Here is a 21,519-nt window from a genome sequence, read left to right on the forward strand (position 1 = left end):
TTTTTATTTTTATGAAATTCACTGAAGAGGATGGTACTCCCCTTCCTCCTCTGAGGAGCCTCCACTGCACAGCACTAAACAGTCATGTGTTTTTTCCGAGGCCTCACATTTACATTACATTTTCCAGTATGAGCGCATGGTCCTACCATGTCTTGAAGGGGATGAGATGGCCTGGTTTGAATTAGACAACTGTTCTGTTAAGGTGACCGTCAGCGCTGCGGTCGCCTCTTGATTTCGTTAACCAGCCCTCAGCACGTCTCACATTAGCATTGTCCGACTTGGAGAATGGGATCATGAGGCCTTTCTGGATCCAAAACGAGTTGGCCCAGTGGCCCTTTTGTTTTTGTAAGACATCCCACTTCTTTTTGGGATCTTTGGGATCTCTTGGCTTCAATCTGATGTTTAAGTTTAGGGCTCTGGGGGTAGGATGTACTGTAGTAGCACATTGCTGAATACAGTTAGTAAATTTGTGTGTTTCATTTGATATTGTTATTTTAAGCTGATTAAGGCACTTTCTCATTTACAGCAACAGAGAAGAAATTCACTTCTCTGTCACACTACTCTTTAAAAAAAGTTTTAAAAAATGAACTTTTGCCTCTGGAGGTGCTCTCGAGGCAAAAGGGGTCCTCCAAATGGACAGAGATATTGCCCAGAAATTACCTCTCCACACCCATGAGCAAAAGCATGAATGTTTTTGCCCATATTGCATAATAAACACATATACAGCTGTGTTTACACAGGCAGCCGAATTCAGATATTTTTTCACTCATTGGTCTTTTGACAAATCACATCAGATTTTTTTCAGAGCTGATCTGGCTGGTCAATTAGTGAGATAAAAAAGGTCAGAATTGGGCTGCCTGTATGAACGCAACCATGGTAGCCAAAATCGGATGTACACCGTTAGCTAGATGTCCATAGTAGATATTTAACAGAGATGAATCCATAGATGACACTCCCTCCAGCTATCAAGAGGGATAGATAAATGGATAGGCAACACTTTATTTCTAAAATGCTTTTTATGCAATTGTAATGATTTGTACTGAAGTGAAGTTCAGCAAAAACACTTGCCTATGCATGCTGCAGTATATACTGTACAATATACTGTTCGATGTACATTGTATGAACAATTTATTTATCTAATCTTAATCTTTTGGGCAACAAAAGAAAGCAGTCTTATAACAAAACAATTGAAACAGAGCATGATGGTAATACCATCTTGAAATAATACAACACTCTAAATCCATGCCAGGGGACATTTAAAAAAAATCTTAACTGAGCTTAATGTTGAATGAGCCTGGAAATAACCCTCTCATGATTTTAGTATTAGTTCTTATTGCTTTGAGTAACTTGGCTAAATGTAAATTAACATATTTCTGGCCTGGAAGCCATCTCAATTTGCCAAAGGAGGTTATCTCCAACCTCACTGTGGTAAAACAAAATATTTGGAGAATCAGTTGAAATTACACCATTCTTTTTTAGTAACTGTAACAATCAAGTGTACATTTTCTGGAAACACACATGGTTATATTGCCGCATTCTTTTGCAACATTTCAACATTGTGTATCAATAAAAATACTATCTTAAATTCAAATAAAGATGCAGCAGACTGGAACTGTTTACATTTCTTGGGGCTCAGTTTTCTAACTAAGTCAATCCAAAGTATTCTTCCTTCTTCTCAAAGTAGTAGTGGAATCGGGTTATGGCGTACCTGCAGATAGAGGATAAGAGATGAAAGACCTTGAGGTGTTCCATGCGTACCATAATAAGGCTGGGATTCAATCCAAGGTGCATTATGGCGCATCGCACTAGACAGCCGACAAGTCGCCGTTTAAAGGCATTTCACGGATATCTTATTCACGGTAAATGCATGTCGGCTCATGTGTAAATGACCTTAAAACGTATGTTGTAGTGCTCTGCTTTATAAAGCACCTTGGATTAAATCCTGGCTTAAATCTAACTCCCCTCATGAACACACCTGCATAAACACAGGTGGAAAGACATTGACAGAAAAACACATTTCTTTGTTTACCGTCAACAGTTTAACATAGTGAAGTACAGTTAAATAATCCACACTAACATGAATATGCCGTAAAACACAAAGAAATGAAACATCTGGTGTTTATTCAAAGAAAATGTTTTCACCTGCTCTGCTAATTAATATTTAAATCATGGATTTACATGCTAATGAGTAAAAAGATTATAAATATATATATATTTTTTTTTAAGTGTTGCATTGCTCTGCGAACTACCGTATATCCATTCTGTCTAAAGCATTTGGAACTGTATAGGAGATGATTCGGGATCAGTCCCAGTTTTGTTTGGCTGGCCCGGATTGCCTTTTCAGCGCTTTTCTACACTCGTGAACTGTGCTTCAGACTCCAGCGTAGAGACTTATTCATCAACACCAATGTGGTGTGTTGCCATAATGCTTGCTTTCAGGGGAGGAAAAAACATTATTCATTTGATAACCGTTATCACAGTTCTTTTAGTGACGCCAGATTTAAAAAAGTAGCTTGTTTCAGTCATGGAAAGGAAGCAATTCAGTGAAAGCACTTTAAATCTTCCTCATTCTACGCTGCCTTTCCTTTCGAGGGGGGGGGGGGGGGGGGGGGCATGAGAGAGCACTTATTTGATTTTGACAAACGACAATGATGAAATAAAAATAACATGTTTACAAAGATTGGGATTTATACCAAATGTCATCCTACATTTCATATCCTGTAAATAAGCTGATGACACTTGACAATCAAATAATCAAACAATACTGATTAGGAATATATTACACATTTTCTTTATTCCACGGGCAATTTCTCCCTCTTACTTTGGACAAACTGTTTTACAAATTGTTTTTCAAAATGTATAACTGCCTTCATTTTGTTGGACCCCTGGAAGAGTAGCTGTTGCCTTGGCAGTAGCTAATGGGGATCCATAATAAATACAATAGCATGTTGTATCTTCACAGAAGTTGTCCCAAAATGGCATTGCTTTGTGTACTTGCCTTTCATAACATTAAGTTTGTTTTGACTTTCAACATCTGAACAAAGTGCAGTTTCTTTAAAAGCCTAGACATATTTCAAAAGTTTACCAAGAGTAAAGTGGTTTTGTATTTGTTTGAACCATGTTGTTCAACACTTCAACACATCTAATGTCTGTGTGTGCTCTTGCCGTTGGCTATTGTGCTTGTCTTTGAAACAGAGTGAAGTTTCAAAAGAACGGAAAATGGAGACATAAAGGACTTTATCGTTAACTCCTCAATGCCTGCTCAGTATATAGTGTGAGCGTTACTGGACAGCGCCTTACCTCAGTGATGAAAAGACTCATTTAGACACAAGAGTTGTATTACATAAAGCTCTATTCCAGTTCTATTCCAGTTCCTCGACTTACCCATTAGCCTTCCCTGTAGCTCAGTTGGTAGAGCATGGTGTTTGCAACGCCAGGGTTGTGGGTTCGATTCCCACGGCGGGCCAGCACAGAAAGAAAAGTATGAAATTGTATGAAATGTATGCATTCACTACTGTAAGTCGCTCTGGGTAAGAGCGTCTGCTAAAATGTGTGCATTTTGTTTTGTTGTATTTGTTTGTATGAATCTTTCACTCTGTTAAACTTGATCGTTTGGGCCTGAAATTGGCAATGACATGATGGAAAGGATGGTCAATTGTTTCCGTTGTTCAATTTGAGAAAAAGTTATTTATCTGAAAAATGTAGAACTTGTTTTAGAGTCGTCATCTGACTTCTAATAGTAACTTGGTTCTCAACAGTTATTGTTGAGAACGAATGATTACAAATATTTTTTCCGTTGAGCCATCTGTTGTAATTTGCAGTTTTTTCCCTTTTGCTTAAAGATTAGATACGTCTATGGTTATATGATGTAGGCGTACCGTTTGACACGTGACCTCATTGACCACATGAAGCGCACTAAAGAAAACCTACATCTAACTTCTCCAACAGTATTAAATGAAAATGAAATTAGAATAAAATAAACCATATCATCTTACAATAAAATCTAAAATAAAAACATTTTCCTATTTACTATTTAGAAAAGGGGGGGGGGGGGGGGGGGGCAAATCCACACACTGAAAAGCAGGTAAACCATTCCACAATGTGCTTTTGTGCATGTCTCCATTTTCTTCACTCAAACCATTCCAAACAGTGGGCCTCTTACTCATTTCCTCATAATAATGTCTTCGTCAAATTGGCTTTGGAAGCATGGAATAACCGCTGCCTTGCCAATACATCCACAAACTCAACCGCTGCCTAGCAGATACAAGTGAAACAAAAAATAAATAAAGTCAATATCAACGGTAGGGTGGGAGGCAGGGAGGGTGGAGTTCATGCATTCCCATTGCGGCTCCCCAATATCACATGCACATGTGGCTTTGGTTAAGTGTGAGGCCTAGCAGTTGCCTGTCACTCGTTGAGTAGTCAGCAGAGACTCGTCTCAAAGGGATAATGCAACAAGTAAATGGGCATAGAGAGAAACACCCCAACAAACCTCCATCGTGAGGACCCTCCTTCTCCAAGTCTAGGACATAGGCTCTCTTTTGGAGGCTCTAGAGGGGGACATTACCCCTTAAGTGACTGGTGCAAACTCACTGTTGTTTTCCACCTTGTTATGGTTAACCTTAGATTTGGGATATAGGGATGTAATCTGACTCTTTCTACGCACATTGGGGCAACTTGTGCCTGGAGCTTAGTGGGGCCAGACAGGCTAACAGCCACATATGGCCGAACCAGGGGTGAGAGACAGACAGGGAGGACCAATGAGACTGGAACAATACTGGCTCTGTTCCATCTGCTCCTGCTGGATCGCATTTCCTCCAAAGTTCCGATATAAAGTGGTGGGGCCCCTGTCACTGATCCACAGAGCGGACAGCGAAGCCACACATAGGGGAGGGTGCCATGTGTCAATAGTGATTAACGTCAGCACAGTGGTGACTGCTGCTTCTGTGGGGTACAATGGGGCATTGGAGGAGAGGAATAATTTCTGCTCAGAGGACTATGCTGTTTATAATACATTTCGGTCCCCCTGAAAATACAAATATTTGTTACTGGGGCTAATGTGTTACCAGGTGATTCGATTAAAGTTACTGCATTGTGCAATACTTGTTCTTATTTCTCATAAAGGTTGTGTGAGTGCTGGGCGGCAGGGATCTGACGAGAGGAACGGCTATTCATAGTAAAGCTATGTAAACCCTTGTAGGTTTTACTTTGTATCAGCATTTAGAAGCAACGCACTGGGCACAGACATCAGTTCAACGTCTAGTTTTGATTTACCTTTGGTTGAGTTGTCAAATAATGTGAAACATGAAATCAACAAAGCAATTCACCATGCCGTTGGATTTAGGTAAAAAGTTGAGTGAAAAAAATACAAAATGCCCTGATGCTGATGACTTTTTACAAATCCAATCAGTTTTCCACATTGATTCAATGTCGTCATATACATTTTGGGGGGGTTGAAATGACGTGGAAACAATGTTGATGAACCAGTTTTGCCCAATGGGAATATTGGTCACATTCAAGACTCTAGAGATACAGGTCACTCACCTTTCAAAGTCAAAATCAATGGAGGAATATCTGGCCTGCAGGATTGCCCAGAGACCCCATAAAAAGTTGGAGGCCTGCGAATAGATGGAGAAAAACAGAGGGATAAGGAGAAAGCGAGAGAAGCAAAAGTTAGGACACAGGTTGCCTGCTTGTTCAGGCCAGGGTTGCACTTGACCTCATCTTCTGTATAAATCGAATGCTTTACCCTGTAACTAAAAATGTTCTATTACTATTGAATAGATTTCAGAGTCTTGTCCATGGCTTTGAGGATGTACCTCTTATGGTGAAAGATTGTGTGCCCACCGGACAGAAATGTAATGAGCTTTCTTATGCCGCGTCCCGGGCGAATCACGATGGCAAGACAGAAACAGATGCCATTGTTTTCAATGAGACGTCGACGACAAATTCTGCAACGGCCGACAGAAAATACTGCCCACTGCGGCTGGACGGAATTTGAGGCAAGAGCTGAAATAGAGGCCCGGACTCTAACTTGCAAGAGGTGTATTGTTTTGGGATGTCATTTAGGAAACATTTTCATGACAGGCTTTTGTATACCCATAAACCACATGTGAATTGTGGTTTTGCTTTCCCTGTGTTTTGCTTCTGAAAAATATGGGGGAAAGTCTATAGGTTCCCACGCTTCCATACATTTCTGTTGTCATCCCCCTTATTGTAATTCTCTATGGTGGGACCACTAATCATTTCCTAACGAGTTCCAGGCAGACCTCTGTGCTGTGGCCGAATGATATAATCACATTTTTATTTGATAATCAAATAAAGGGTGGAATGAAATACTGGAGCAGTATGTGGTTTCCCCTCTCATTTTTTTCCTGCCACATTTTCATATGTAACGTCTCTCCTCAGTTCTAGATGGAGATTGAGTGCAGTTTTTTTTGTTGCTGTGATTAATAACATTAAGATGCCATTGGCCTAACTCTAAGCAGAGATGGCCAATGACAGGGAGCTATTCAGAAAAGCCCAGAGACGAAGCATGCTACTAATACGAAATAGAGGAGTCATCCCAGTCACAGTCTTTCGGTACCTGGGAAGGGGTTCCCTGATGGGGACAAAGAAGATTCAGATTAACTTTATTATACCACCGGGGGGGAATTCCTTTGGTCATGTGCTTAAAAAGACGGTACATAAAACATGAAAACACAGAAACGACACAATGGAATTCATTCAAAGAGCGATAGCTACACATTGAAAGTGAAAGTGCAATATGCTGTATACTCGAGGGACCATCAGACTATCTATTATACAGCCTAATGGCTGTTGGGGAAAACATTTGTTCCCATATCTATCTATTTTGATTTTCTTTTGAAAAAGTATTTTTCCCCTTATCCGGCTGCTGCTGTGACTGAGTTTTGAGTAAAGGGGATGAGTACTGTCCTGTTAAATACTTTCAAGTTTTAGGAGGATGAGTTTTGTGTACAGGTTGGTGGCTGATTCTTGATCTATATATCTATATCTATATATCTATTTCCAAACATGCATATATGACCAAAGGACTGCACACTGCAGGACAGATTTATAGAACATTTGTTAGATATGGCAGTCGATATTAAAAATGTTCAGTTTGCGTAAAAAAACATTCTCTTTTGCAATTTCTTTATCGTAGAGCGAGTTGTAGAGAACCCAGTGTGACTTGGCTCGCTCTGTCTGGGCTTAAGGTGGGGAGAGGAGCAGTGGAGAAGCTCCCATCCCAAGAACATTTGCGGAGAGCCACTCCTTAGTGATGCCACAGAGACAATTTGTCTATTAAAGGGCTCTAGGAAATATCAAAACATACCCCAGCAGTTCAGGGGGCATCAATATCAGTTCTTTCTCTTTTTGTGATTGATGAAGGGCAATTCCACAGAAATTGATAACGGTAACAAACCATACAACTCTATGCACAAGGACTACTTTGAGCAATTTTCATCGAAAAATTCACAAAAACACAGTTACTGGAAGAACTGTGCAGATGCAAAGTTTGGTAAGAGAATCGCCCTTTTCCATCTAGAAAAGAGGAATACCTATGTAAGAATGCTGTTCATTCTACAGCTCAGCTTCAACACCATAGCGCCCTCCAAGCTCATCACTAAGCTCGGGGCCCTGGGTCTGAACCACACCCTGTGCAACTAGGTCCTGGACTTCCTGACGGGCCGACCTTAGGTGGTGAAGTTAGGCACCAACACCTCTGCCACACTTATCCTCATAACTGGGGCCCCACAGGGGTGCGTGCTCAGCCCCCTCCTGTACTCCCTGTTCACCCATGACCAGGCCGCCTCCACGACGGGATAAAAGGGGGCTTAGACCCTCAGTTGAAACTTGTGCCCCCTTAGTTTTGGCTTTAGTCCCTATATAAATAGCAAAAGTGTTTAAATGATTGAGTGAAAATCTGTATCTCCGCTGCACTGTGTCAGCACAATGGATAGAGCATGCCGCGGTGTGTGTAGGGGGCTATGGAAAGCCACTGGGGTGGTTAGGTATGACTCCTTTGGGGAGGGGAAAAACATTACTCATCTGTGATAGTCTAAGTGAATAACGTGGTTCACCTGTAATATTTGATTTTGATTTATAAGGGCGGGGTCAAGTTTACTGTTGAAGTTGAACTCAACTCTACCTCATGCCCCACCACTACAGAGTTTAGTTAGTTTCTTAGCTAGCTGTAAAAACGTTAGGGTTACTAGCCTTAGCCTATTTAGCTACCTCAAGCCAACTAATCTGCCACTGCCACGATTGATATCAAAAATTGGCTTCACCAAAGTACCTAAACAAAGCCAAAAGGAGAAGGAGAGCAGTGGTAGAAAAAGTACCCAATTGTCATACATTACTAAAAATATAGATACCTTAATAGAAAGTTACTCAAGTCAAAGTAAAAGTCACCCAGTAAAATACTACTTGAGTAAAAGTCTAAAAGTATTTGGTTCTAAACCTAAGTATCAAAAGTACATGTAATTGCTAAAATACACTTACATATCAAAAGTAAAAGTAGAAGTATAAATTATTTCAAATTCATTCTTTTAAGCAAAGCAGATGGCACCATTTACAAAAGATGCATTTGTGTTTAGTGAGTCCGCCAGATCAGAGCCAGAAGGGATGACCATGTGTTGTCTTGATAAGCGCGTGAATTGGTCCATTTTCATGTCCTGCTAAGCATTCAAAATGTAACGAGTACTTTTGGGTGTCAGGTAAAATGTATGGAGTAAAAAGTACATTATTTTCTTTCGGAATGTAGTGAAGTAAAAGTAAAAGTTGACAAAAATATAAATAGTAAAGTACAGATATTCCCAAAAGCGACTTAAGTAGTACTTTAAAGTATTTTTACTTTACACCACTGAAGGAGAGCGATGAGCGACATCAAACCACAGAGGCCGCTGCCAAGCCCAGCAGCAATGATGTTGCTGAACTCCAGCTAGGTCCGCGTGCAGAGCCTACCCACCCATCCAGAAGTGCCGCCAGAATAATGGCTCCACAGCCCCCTCCGCCTCCGACTGTTCCTGACAATCTTGGAACCTAGGAGGCAGCCCAGGTTAGCCTAGAACCCCACCCTAGCCGCAGGTTTTCTGTCCAAAAATTGTAATTTAATAGCAACTGGTTCATAGGAAGTGTGGCTGGAATACTTGGTTACTGCAGAATTCAATATAATTCCATGCAAGAACCCAAATGACATCCCTAGGTATAGCTACATATCAGTATGTTTCATCATAGAAATAGATACATTCTGTTATGGCTTTCTTGGTAGCCTATTGTTTTTTGTGGATGTAAATGGAACTGTATGGAAGCGTATTGTGCCATATCCCAATATGTTGCTGCATGGTTTCCCATGTTTGAAGTGGACTTACACGACTATTTGTTTGGCGAGACAGTAGTGCATGGCTGCATCTCACTTTAGTAGTGGTTGTTTGGATCTCCATTCGACTTTTGTTGACTGTGTTTGTTCACTGTTAATCGAATTAGCCTAAATATAGATTGTGTCATGCCTTCATCAATCTGATATTTTGTTTTACTAGGCCTACTTGGTACCGCTGTTTTGTTCGGTTCACATTCATTCGTTCGCATTCGCAGTTGTGTCGGTATTCTAAGCCAGTGGTTCCCAAACTTATTCCCTAATTTTTTAATTTTTTTTTGGGGGGGGGAACTGTTAGGCTTACAACTTACTCTTGAAAGTTGTAATAATAGAATGCACTAGCAGAATCCTCTTGTCATGTCAGTTATTTCATACCTTAGAGTAAGGTTTCCCAAAATTGGTCCTAGGGCCCCACCGGGTGCACGTTTTGGTTTTTGCTTTAGCACTACACAGCTGATTAAAATAACCAACTAATCATCAAGCTTTGATTAGTTGAATCAATCAATGTGTAGTGCTAGAGTGTCACGGATCCCTCCGGAACTGTGTCATTACGCACACCTGGTCACCATTCCCACTGATTGTAATTGTATAAATGTGCCCTTTGGTTCACCATTGGGCTGTCGATTATTGTTCCGTTGTGCCTGTGAGTACCTGTGCCTTGTTGTTTCGGTTCTCGTGCCGCCTGTATTGTGCAGATGATTACAGGTCTCGTCCCGTGTATTTATTCGAGGTACTCCTTGCTCTTTTGTTTGGGTTTCAACCCTGTGTTTTGTTACGTGTTTGTTTGGTCTTCGTACCAGTGCCTTTACATGGCACGCTGTAATTTGGGTGGGGGGGACTGAGTTAGGGAAACCTTGACTGAGTTAGGGAAACCAGGACTGAGTTAGGGAAACCAGGACTGAGTTAGGGAAACCAGGACTGAGTTAGGGAAACCTTGCCTTGAAGAGCTATTTTGAAATGTCAGCTAATGTTTTTTAGCACATAGATTTTGTTGTAATGTTTGAGTCACGAAAATATCACATGATTGTTGGTCAGGGAGGTGACCAAGAACCCAGTGGTCACTCTGACAGAGCTCCAGAGTTCCTCTGTGGAGATGGGAACCTTCCAGAAGGACAACCATCTCTGCAGCACTCCACCAAACAGGCCTTTATGGTAGAGTGGCCAGACAGGAGCCACTCCTCAGTAAAAGGCACATGACAGCCTGCTTGGAGTTTGCTAAAAGACACCTCAAGAACTCTGACTATGAGAAACAAGATTCTCTGGTCTGATGAAACCAAGATTGAACTCTTTGGCCTGACTGCCAAGCGTCACGTCTGGAGGAAACCTGGCACCAACCCTACGGTGAAGCATGGTGGCGGCAGCATCATGCTGTGGGGATGTTTTTCAGCGACAGGGACTGGAGACTAGTCAGGATCGAGGGAAAGATGAACGGAGCAAAGTACAGAGAGATCCTTGATGAAAACCTGCTCCAGAGCACCCAGGACCTCAGACTGGGGAGAAGGTTCACCTTCCAACAGGACAACGACCCTGAGCACACAGCCAAGACAATGCAGGAGTGGCTTTGGTACAAGTCTCTGAATGTCCTTGAGTGGCCCAAACAGAGGCCAGACTTGAACCCAATCAAACATCTCTGGAGAGACCTGAAAATAGCAGTGTAGCGAAGCTCCCCATCCAACCTGACAGAGCTTGAAAGGATCTGCAGAGAAGAATGGGATAAACTCTCCAAATACAAATGTGCTAAGCTTGTAGCCTCAAACCCAAGAATACTCAAGGCTTTAATCGCTGCCAAAGGTGCTTCATCAAAGTACTGAGTAAAGGGTCTGAATAATTATGTAAATGTAATATTTAAGTTTTTTCTTTTTAATAAATGTGCATTCATTTCTTACCTGTTGGGGCTACAGGTTAGCAATGAACCCCGAGACGGGATTGCTAACAAGGCTGGAAATTCAAAACATAAAAAATCTAATAATTTCAATTTCTCAAACAATCAACTATTTTACACAATTTAAAAGATAAACATCTCCTTAATCTAACCACATTGTTCGATTTTCAAAGAGGCTTTACGGCAAAAGCATAAAGTTAGATTATGTTAGGACAGTACATAGCCACAAAAGTACAAACATCCATTTTCAATTCAAGGTCAGGCGTCACCAAAAGCAGAAACCAGCTAGAATTATGCACTAACCTTTGTCAATCTTCCTCAGATGACACTCCTAAGACATTATGTTATACAATACATGCATTTTTTGTTCCATCAAGTTCATATTTATATCCAAAAACAGCATTTTACATAGGCGGGGAAATTCAGATTTTTTTTCTTCTCTCAAATGCTTCCGGTGAACAACGTTACAAATTACAAAATTACTATTCGAAAAAATTGGTAAATTATAATATTGTCATTCAAATAATTATATTTTAACATTTCGTAAACGCTACTGCATTGCCATATTTCAAAATAACTTTACTGGGAAATCACAATTTGCAATAAACCGGGTGCTGTGCTAAGAACAATAGGCTAGGCTATACAGGTTAGCACCATCTTGTAACCATGTAATATCAAAATTACTATTGTCAATATTCCCTTACCTTTGATTATCTTCATCCATTGGCACTTCCAGGAATCCCAGGTCCACTACAAATGTGGTTTCTTTTGACAAAGTTCATAATTGATGTCCAAATAACTCCAAGTTGTTCCATGTTGTTAGCGCTTCGGTGGCTACTCAAAAGTAGCGCGGGCGGGGGGGTGGGAAGTCACGGCGAAAAGTTTAAAAATAATCTATTTACGTTCGTTCAAACATGTCAAACGTTGTTTAGCATCAATCTTTAGAGCCATTTTATCAGTAATGTTTCAACCCGACGTCTCCTGTGTCTTGAAAAATGTATTTGAAAATTGTCTCGCGTCACATGATTGAGCAGGTGCAAGCAATAATGGAAGTGACGACATCCCAGGGAGGTCAACTTCCCTTCCTTGTCATCCGGTCTCTGTTGATCATAGACGCTTCAAACAACTTTATAAAGATCGCTGACATCTAGTGGAAGCCGTAGGAGTTGCGAAATGAATCCTTTCTCACTCTGGTATCTATAAAACAATGATTAAAAAAAATAGTACAGCCACAAAATTCTTTTTTTCTCTCAGGTTTTCTCATATGAGTTTTGTTATACTTACAGACACCATTCAAACAGTTTTAGAAAATTCAGAGTGTTTTCTATCCAAATCTGGTAATAATATGCATATCCTAGCTTCTGAGTTGGTGTAGGTGGCAGTTAAAAATGGGCACATATTCTTTTCAAAATTCTCAATACTGCCCCCTAGCCCCAACAGGTTTTAACACCTGTTTTTGCTTTGTCATTATGGATTATTGTGTGTAGATTGATGAGGGGGAAAAACAATTTAATCAATTTTAGAATAAGGCTGTAACATAACAAAATGTGGAAAAAGTCAAGGGGTCTGAATATTTTCCGAGTGCATTGTACTTATTTGGAAATTGTGGAACAATGTTCTGTGCAACCTATGTGACTATCACAAAAATATTATTGCAACAGTCTAGACAATTTCCATAACTTAATTAAACACCTTATACCAGGTGTTCCGTCAACATTCTTACAACATTATAGGAATGTCTTCTGGGAAGAAATGCATTATGGGAATGTTCTTGTTTCATCAGGTGAAAGTTTTCTGCACCCTAAAATAAACATTTTAGAATCATCCGCACAACTGGACAGTTTTTGTGTTTTGGGAAAATATATTTTGTGATGTCCCACCATTATGCCTAATTTTTAAGATGGAACATGGTTGAAAAATGTATCTATGCCTTCATTTTCCAAAAATATAAACTCTTAGCTTTTATTTGACACCCAATTTGATATGCTCCTATGAACTTCACATGTTGGTGCTCATGGGTCCTTTACATGGAAATGCCATGGACAAAATAAGCTTCCTTTCAGTGGACCTATACGGTTTCCAATTAACTGACATTGCACTCTAAAAACACTGGCAAACTACAAACAGCCTGTCAAATAACTAAAGACCTTAGTATAGGAGGGATATTGGGATTTTTCTAGTCATATCTCGAAATCAGATTTAAAGGTCCAATGCAGCCATTTTTATCTCAAAATCAATTAATTTCTGGGTAACAATTAAGTACCTTACTGTTATTGCTTAAAATCAAAATGGTAAAAAAACAAATTGCTTCTAATCAAAGAGCAATATCTCAAGCAAAAATGTTGCTAGGACTGTCTGGGTGTGGTCTGAGAGAGGCGTCTAATTGGATGAGCCTAAAGGGAGGGATATGTAACCTGAAAACTAGCTGAAAACAGACAGGTTTGAAACTCTCTATGTTATTGGTCTATTAACTTATAACGCCTGGTGATGTCGTCAGGAATGCCAAAACTCAATCCCACCCAAACAGGCTGAAATAACAGACGGCCTTTTCAAACAGCTCTTACACTAAAAGAGTATTATCATAACTTTCACAATTTCACAGTATTATTCCAACCTCATAGTGTGGAAATATATAGAAAACCCTCCCAAAAAAAATCACATTTTTGACTGCACTGGGCCTTTAAATGAAAACCAGCTACGCCAAAGTTTTTTCTCTTGATTGTTTTGATCAACAAGCATATCCACCATCTCTACGCCAGACTTGTAAATTACTTGGACTGGAAACTTGACACAGCCATTAGTTGTCAGTGAGTGAGTGACTTCTCCCACTTCACCAAGCCAGAGTTCTTGGTTTGTCACTGAAATCTGATTTCAATCAACAAGATGTTATCTCTGCTCTTATTCATTTCCAGGCCATAATTTTTTCTTCCTCCCTCCACGTTTAGAGGAAAAGAAAATGCCTTCTCATCATTTCTGGGCTATTTTGAGAGACATCGACACTACCCCAAAGATTACCAAGACAATCTTGCATATTTTGTTGACTTATGAAAGCAGCATCAGTCTAGTCCAGCTCCACTCGAGCCTCCAACGACTGGAAATTGTGGTTGTAAAAAAAAAATACATCTCGGCTGCTGTCTGTCATTTTTCCTTGCAGTGGTTTCAAATCAACTCCGATAGAGTCTGTCAAAACGCACAGAGCGGTAGGTCGATCATACTTTGGTTTTTGGGAATCTGGACCCGTAAACGGACATAGTTGGATGTTAGTTTGAATTTTGAACTATAGTGAAATTCAGGCTCCCCTGCACAAACTACTACTTGTCTCTGCATCAACAAATACTCATTAAATGGATGTGTCAGCCAATGAACACAAAAAATATATATGCGAATTAGAAAGTAGATATAAAGTATTTTGCTGTGATTGTCTACTTAGACTATTGTGAAATATCAATGCCGGATAATGGGTACTGTGCCATTGACTCTCACCAGTGAGAACTTGCAGACTTGAACATAGAGCTTCTGAACCTCTAGTTCTGTAACTGTGGCCTCCAGCCCCACACTGTGCTTGTAGCTCTCAAGGTAAGCAGTCAACCAGTCCCTCTGCAGTTCAGGTCTGGGATACAGGCTGTAGTCAGTGTCACTCGTACCTTGGTGATGGATCAAACACACAGATACATGATAACTTGTCAAACCATAGGGTTTTATTTCACACCTTAAAGGCACATTTTACTCATAAATGTAACTTGTTAGTTTATCTTTTCTATACATTTGGGGTGGAGGCATATACTGTAGATGGACAAGGATCGTATCTTGACATTAGATTTAGAGATCTGAAAAAATACTTCTTTAGAGGTCTGAAAACAAACTTTGAAAGTGTAATGTCCATTTAATGAGCTTGGTTAGTACAAGTTCAATGTTGAGGGCGAAATTAAATATTGAAATACATTTAAATAAAATCATTTTAAGTTTTCTCTCTGATTCCCCGTCTGTGAGAGAAAGCTCAGTGACAAACAACAATAGCCACCACACCTGTCAAAAACTTGATTTACTCATGTGATTTTGCAGTTTACACTATACCGCTCTCAGCTAAGGCTCCAAATAGAACCAGCTAACGTTAGCTAGCTAGCTAAGAAGCCCTTTAGCAAGCGCTTTAGATCAATGCCTGAGACTGATGGGGCTAACTTCTTGGCTAGCGAGATTAAATAGTCTACTGAGGCCTTCTAGCTAGCTATCTAACGTTAGCTCGTGCAAACTGCAAAACCACCTAAGTAAATGACATTTTTGTACTGGCTATTTTTGTTGGGTTTGTTTGGTTTTGCATAGTGACATTGCTAATCTATTTTTGGCATTAAACTATGCAGTTAACCCGGTCCAGGTAATGAAAATAAGTCTCCAGTTCCTCTGAGACACACAGAAATAAAACAACCAGTCACGGATCAGGGGCCACTCCCTATGAATTATAAACTGAAGTAACGCACCTGCAAACTCATTGAAATGGTTGCCTATGTCGAAGGCCTGGTAGTTAAAATCAGCATACTCATAGTCAATGAATCTCACCATGCCTAAAGGAGGAAAGATTAATGTAGGATTAATGCAGCTTATTACGATGACACACATGCACATTAGTAAACTGTTCTTTGGCATTTCAGTAATAGACGTATTTGAATCCAGATCTGGCTTTCAAATACTTGTAAAAAATCCATTCAAATACCTTACCTGGGCCTGTTGGAGCTTGCCTGGCTTAATAAATCAAAGTCCCAAAACTGTCAACTCCACCCACCAGGCAGACTTCAAGTATTTGAAACCCAAGTCTTTACTCTATTCATGTTGCTATAATTGATAATGTGCTCTGAAAGCTTTAACAAATAATAATTTTGGGGGTGCTTATATTTGTCGTGTTACACACTTGTACAAGTGTTCATCATTCCAAGTTTGTAATGGAAATGTGCTTCTTGCGAATCCAAACTCCCCCTGAGACACCCGGATGGAGTGGGGTCATGGCCAGGGTCACCGTTGTCCAGCGACCCTGGAGCAATTGGGGTTAAGTGCCTTGCTCAAGAGCATAGAGACAGTTTTTTCAACTTGTCGGCTGTGAGATTTGAAACACCAACCTTTTGAGCTTAACCTCGAGGCTACCTGCCGCACCTTAGTCAACACCCAAAAGTCAATGCTAAATTTCCTCAATTAGATACAATGAAATTATTTTCCATTTTACTTAGATTATGTTCCAGTATCATAGGCTTTTAGTTTGTGCTTTACTGTTACAACTACAAAGTCCCTGACAAGATTCAAAGAAACATGAATCATTTCTTTATCATAATCGTGTGCCTCACATGCATCATAACAATGCCGCAAGATTGAAATGACATTAGGACATAAAAAAATGAAAAGGGGATTAAGGGAATAGGGTATAGGTTTAGTATGCATAGCAACATAAAGGAAAGCTGTGGGATAGATCAAGACCGTTTTGTGAACCACATTTTGTCAAGGTTTGTCCTACAATCAGACCACTTTATGGAAATAAGTGAAATCGAAGGGACATCAGAGTTTTTGAGTCTAAAATATGGCAAACTTGTATTCTTACCGACACTGATGGTCTGTTGCACCAGATTGGCAGAACAAATGCTATACCTAAACAGTTCAATTCTAATGAATCCAGTTATACCTCATGCCCCATTGCTTTTTTAACTACTGTACCAAATGAACTCGCTTGGATCACTTTTAATGTCAGTGTTGCAACTTCAATTCCAGGCACTAAGACACATCATACACCCTCACCCACCCTCTTTGTTGTCGTAGATGATGTTTTTAGTCAGGAGGTCGTTGTGACACAGCACGGTCGGCGAGCCGATCTGAGAGAGGTGTCTTTTCAGCGTCTCCATTTCATCTGACAGGGTTTCGATGCTAGGGATCTCTTGCAGAAGCTTGGAACTATGTGGGCAAAAAAGTCAATAAAATAACAGTTATGCATTGCAGGCACTGAAAGTATCATCACATTCAAATGTATTTCATGCTATTACACATGCTGTTTTTACACAGATGAAGGAAGGTATAATGTATATTATAATGTACTAAAGATGCATGTGCTGCAGCCTTTCTTGTCACCGGCTATTTTAATTCTGCGTCATTAAGACACGTGATGCCAAACTTCCAACACATGTCCTTCGCCATTAGGGGCGATAAAGTCCTAGACTACTGTTACTCTACCCACAAGCAAGCGTACAATGCCCTCCTCCCTCATCCGCCATTCGGCATGTCAGATCATGAGTCTGTATTCCTGCTTCCCTGTTTACAAGCAGAAGCTCAAACAGGAAGTACCTGTGACTCGCCCGTTGAGAAATGTCATCAGAATCAGAGATTATGCTTCAGGACTGCTTTGCTAGCGCCGACTGGAATATGTTCCGAGACTCCGCCAATAACATTGACGAGCTCACCACCTCCGTCACTGGCTTCATTAGGAAATGCATCGGCGACGTTGTCCACAGAGTGAAGGTTCGCTGCTTCGGAGCCGGACAATATTCCTGGGCACATTCTCAGAGCATGTGCAGATCAGCTGGACTGAACTTCTCCATCTGCAACTGGATCCTGGGCTTCCTGACGGCCCGACTGCCACACTGCCCCTCAACACGTGGGCCCCACTGGGGTGTGTGCTTAGTCCCCTCCTGTACTCCCTGTTCACCCGCGACTGTGTGGCCACGCACAACTCCAACACCATCATCAAGTTTGCTGACGGACACAACGGTGGCAGGCCTGATCACCGGCGATGATTATACAGCCTACAGGGAGGAGGTCAGTTACCTGGCAGTGTGGTGCTGGGACAACAAACTCTCCCTCAACATCAGTGAGACCAAGGAGCTGATAATGGACTACAGGAAACAGAGGGGCGAGCATACCCCCATTCATATCGATGGGGCTGCAATGGAGGGGAGCTTCAGAGAGATTGAAAAGGTTTGTCATGGGCCCTCAAATCCTCAAAAAGTTATACAGCTGCAGCACTGAGAACATCTTGACTGGCTGCATCACTGCTTGTTAAGGCAACAGCACCGCCCTCGATCGCATGGTGCTACAGATGGTGGTGCGGACAGCCCAGTACATCACTGGGGCCGATCTCCCTACCATCTAGGACTTCTATATCAGGTGGTGTGAATGGAAGGCCTGGAAAATCGTTAAAGACTCCAGCCACCCAAGCCATAGACTGTTCTCTCTGCTTCCGCACAGCAAGAGGTACCGGTGCATCAAGTCTGACACCAACATGCTCCTAAACAGCTTCTATTCCCAAGCCATAATTCTGCTAAATACTGTAGCTGACATAATGGCTACATGGACTATCTGAGTTGACCCTTATACTGTATTTTATTTTTTATTTTTGCACTGTCTCTATGCACACTCACGCACACTGACACTCCAACACACACATAGCCTGCACACACATTTATGCAGACTACACACCTGCACACACACTCACACACAATCATCATTTATGCTGCTGCTTCTCTGTTTATCATGTATCCTGATGCCTAGTCACCTTACCCCTATACATATCTACCTGTATCACTCCAGTATTCCTGCACATTGTTAATATGGTACTGGAACTGACGCTGTATATAGCTTCTTACTTTCTTGTGTTATTCTTATTGTTTTTGTTCTACCTTTTGTTATTTTTAGTGCTACATTGATATTGATTACTGCATTGTTGGGTTTGGCACGTGCAAGGCATTTCACTGTACTTGTTCATGTGACATTAAAACTTAAATCTTCAAACAGTAAACAGTATATAGTACATGTGCAGGGCTCAGTGCCTTCAAGAGACTTGACCACTGACTGAATACTGATATTTTAAAAGAAAATATACTATATTGGACTTATTTCCATGTTTCAAGTTGTTGTATCACATCAAGTTCATGTTGGCCATTAATCTATCAGTAGTCTTACAGCAAAAATAACTCTGTGCACAGTACAAATACAGAGACAAATAAAGTCCATTACTTCCTGTGCCTGCAAAGACTTGAAGAAAGACTAGAAGAGGAAAACGTCTGGCCCGGCCTTTTATTCTACCAGGGGGAGAATTACTTAATGCAGTAGTTCACCAACCTGTAGATGCATTCTCCAGGCCTGCATGCGTTTACATCAAAACAAGTTGTTTATGACACTAGACAGCACAACATATCATCCGGAGAGGTTACATGCCTTCACAATGTTTTGTTTTTCCTTCTTGGGAAAGCTCTATCAATCAACAAAGGTCTTATTTTTACGGACGCCACTCGAAAATGCACCTGGGAAACGCTGTGTAAGCATTGTGCCGTTCAAAATAAAAAAATGTTTGTCTCTTTTCAATCGCCAAAGAAAAAAAATCCAAGAAAGTAATTTAAACACTGTTCTACCTATTTATGCAAGGGGACAAACAGTTGTGGTACTATTATACACAGTTGTCGACATAATTTAGTGGGGTCTGTTAGGAACGTACAATAAAAGCAGAGACGTAGGCCGTTGTTTACAGTCATGACAGAGCTCTTTTCCCCTCCTACACTATTTTCTCAGCCCCACAATCACTCATTTGGATGGAAGATTATCTTGTTCAGCTCCGTTTAATAATTTTTCATTGTAGTTGCGAATGGACACTTTGCTCATCACTCATAAAGGCTTTGGGCCCTGTTCAAACTGTTATCTGTATTTCTGGGATATAGCCTACACTGTAACACAGTTTTGTTCTTACAACATGTGTTCTTGCAATTTTAGAATAACCCTATTTTTTCTTAGGTTTTTACTTTCCCAGAAACTCTTTTAAAAATAGCCTAGTACAGGGGGTGGCAGGTAGCCTATTGGTTAGAGCATTGGGCCAGTAACTGAAAGGTTGCTGGATGAAATCCCTGAGCTGACAAGGTAAAAATCTGTCATTCTGCCCCTGAACAAGGCAGTTAACCCACTGCTCCCTGGTAGTCTGTCATTATAAATAAGAATTTGTTCTTAACGGACTTGCCTAGTTAAATAAAAAATAAAACAGTATAAATATTCGTATGATATTAGTATTTCATTCATATATTAGCTCTTGATAGGCAATTTATTTGTATCTCAATATCATCAATATTCATTAAAATATGTCATATTAAATGTGGTTAGCAAATTCCATATCTCTTTAAAAATGCAAACTCATTTTTTATTCTGTTTGCAGAATAACAGTACAGAAGAAAACAAATGTTTGTTCAAAGGCACAATCCATGGTAAAAAAGAAAACGGGATTAATTCCGATCAATTATTCTATCTTGAAAATAAATTCAAACAACAAAAACAAGCTCCCAAACATTTTACATCGCAACACCACTCTGCTATCTTGAACTCCCCCCCCCCCCACTTCTCTTGCCCAACTCCTCTGCCTTTCAGACACAGGCGGTCGTGAAGTATGCTGCTAGTCTCCCGGCTCCCACTCCTCTCATTTCTTTCAGTGAAGTTTCTAGAGAGCTAGCTACAGTAATTAGAGGAATTTCCTCCTCTGGCGGCTCGTTATCAATGCGCCTTATTTACAGCTGATTACCAGCTCCAGTGGAGCAGCAGTGATTATGGCAGTATTGTGTGGTTTGTGTTGAGTGTTAAATGGGAGAATTAGCAGGAGGGCTTTGAGCAGAGCAGGAGGCTGCTCTCTCCGGCTTCGGCACTCTCCTCGGAACTGTAGTGCAGCTGTATGTCTCCTTTCCTGCTTTCCTCTCCTCTCATGTTCTCTCCTGTCCTGCTCTGTCCTGTTCTCTCCTCCCCACTCCTCTCCTGTTCTGCCCTCTTCCCCCCTCTCCTCAACACCACAGATGTATCTCCTCTCCTGTTCTCTCTTCTCCTTCCTCTCCTCTGCCTCCCACCCCAGCGGGTGACTGTCTGACGCTGACTGAGGGGCTCTTCTGCAGGTGCAGCCTCTTCCTGCTCCCCCTCTACCTCCGTTTCCTCGGAAGACACTCTTTCACAAGCACTTTTACATTCCCCAAGTACAAAAGTCTCTCTGATGCTTTTGTGTGTTGTCCGGTTCTCAACCTCTCCCTCTGTGGCTCCTTTTATCACACACAAAACCACATACAAACAAACATTCAAAGCAATAATTTGAAATGTATATTTTATGGACGATTGACCTGTAAGAGCTAATAGATTGGAAGAATTCCTTGTATAAGTGGAATGCCTTACAATGAGAGATGTGAAAAATATAAACAAATTTGTTCTGCACAGAAATCACCCATATTTGATTATGACATGCACTATGTATACAAAAGTATGTGGACACCCC

General features: G+C 40.8%; 1 protein-coding gene across 2 annotated transcripts in view; it reads right to left on the minus strand.

Annotated features, from left to right (window-relative positions):
* Positions 1-979: 979 nt before the first annotated feature.
* The window catches only part of zgc:113516 (Ethanolamine kinase 1), a 35,541-nt gene continuing 15,001 nt past the window's right edge, over positions 980-21,519 (minus strand). Inside the window, 6 exon segments of one of the 2 annotated variants that reach the window (NM_001141805.1) lie at positions 1,002-1,647; positions 1,649-1,708; positions 5,545-5,618; positions 14,745-14,905; positions 15,737-15,820; positions 17,041-17,189. In NM_001141805.1, the coding sequence (NP_001135277.1) occupies positions 1,641-1,647; positions 1,649-1,708; positions 5,545-5,618; positions 14,745-14,905; positions 15,737-15,820; positions 17,041-17,189 (535 nt within the window). In that variant the 3' untranslated portion in view covers positions 1,002-1,640. 2 annotated transcript variants of the gene reach the window in all.

Source organism: Salmo salar, chromosome 10, assembly GCF_965601325.2.
Source record: "Salmo salar chromosome 10, fSalSal1, whole genome shotgun sequence".
Taxonomy (NCBI): Eukaryota; Metazoa; Chordata; class Actinopteri; order Salmoniformes; family Salmonidae; genus Salmo; species Salmo salar.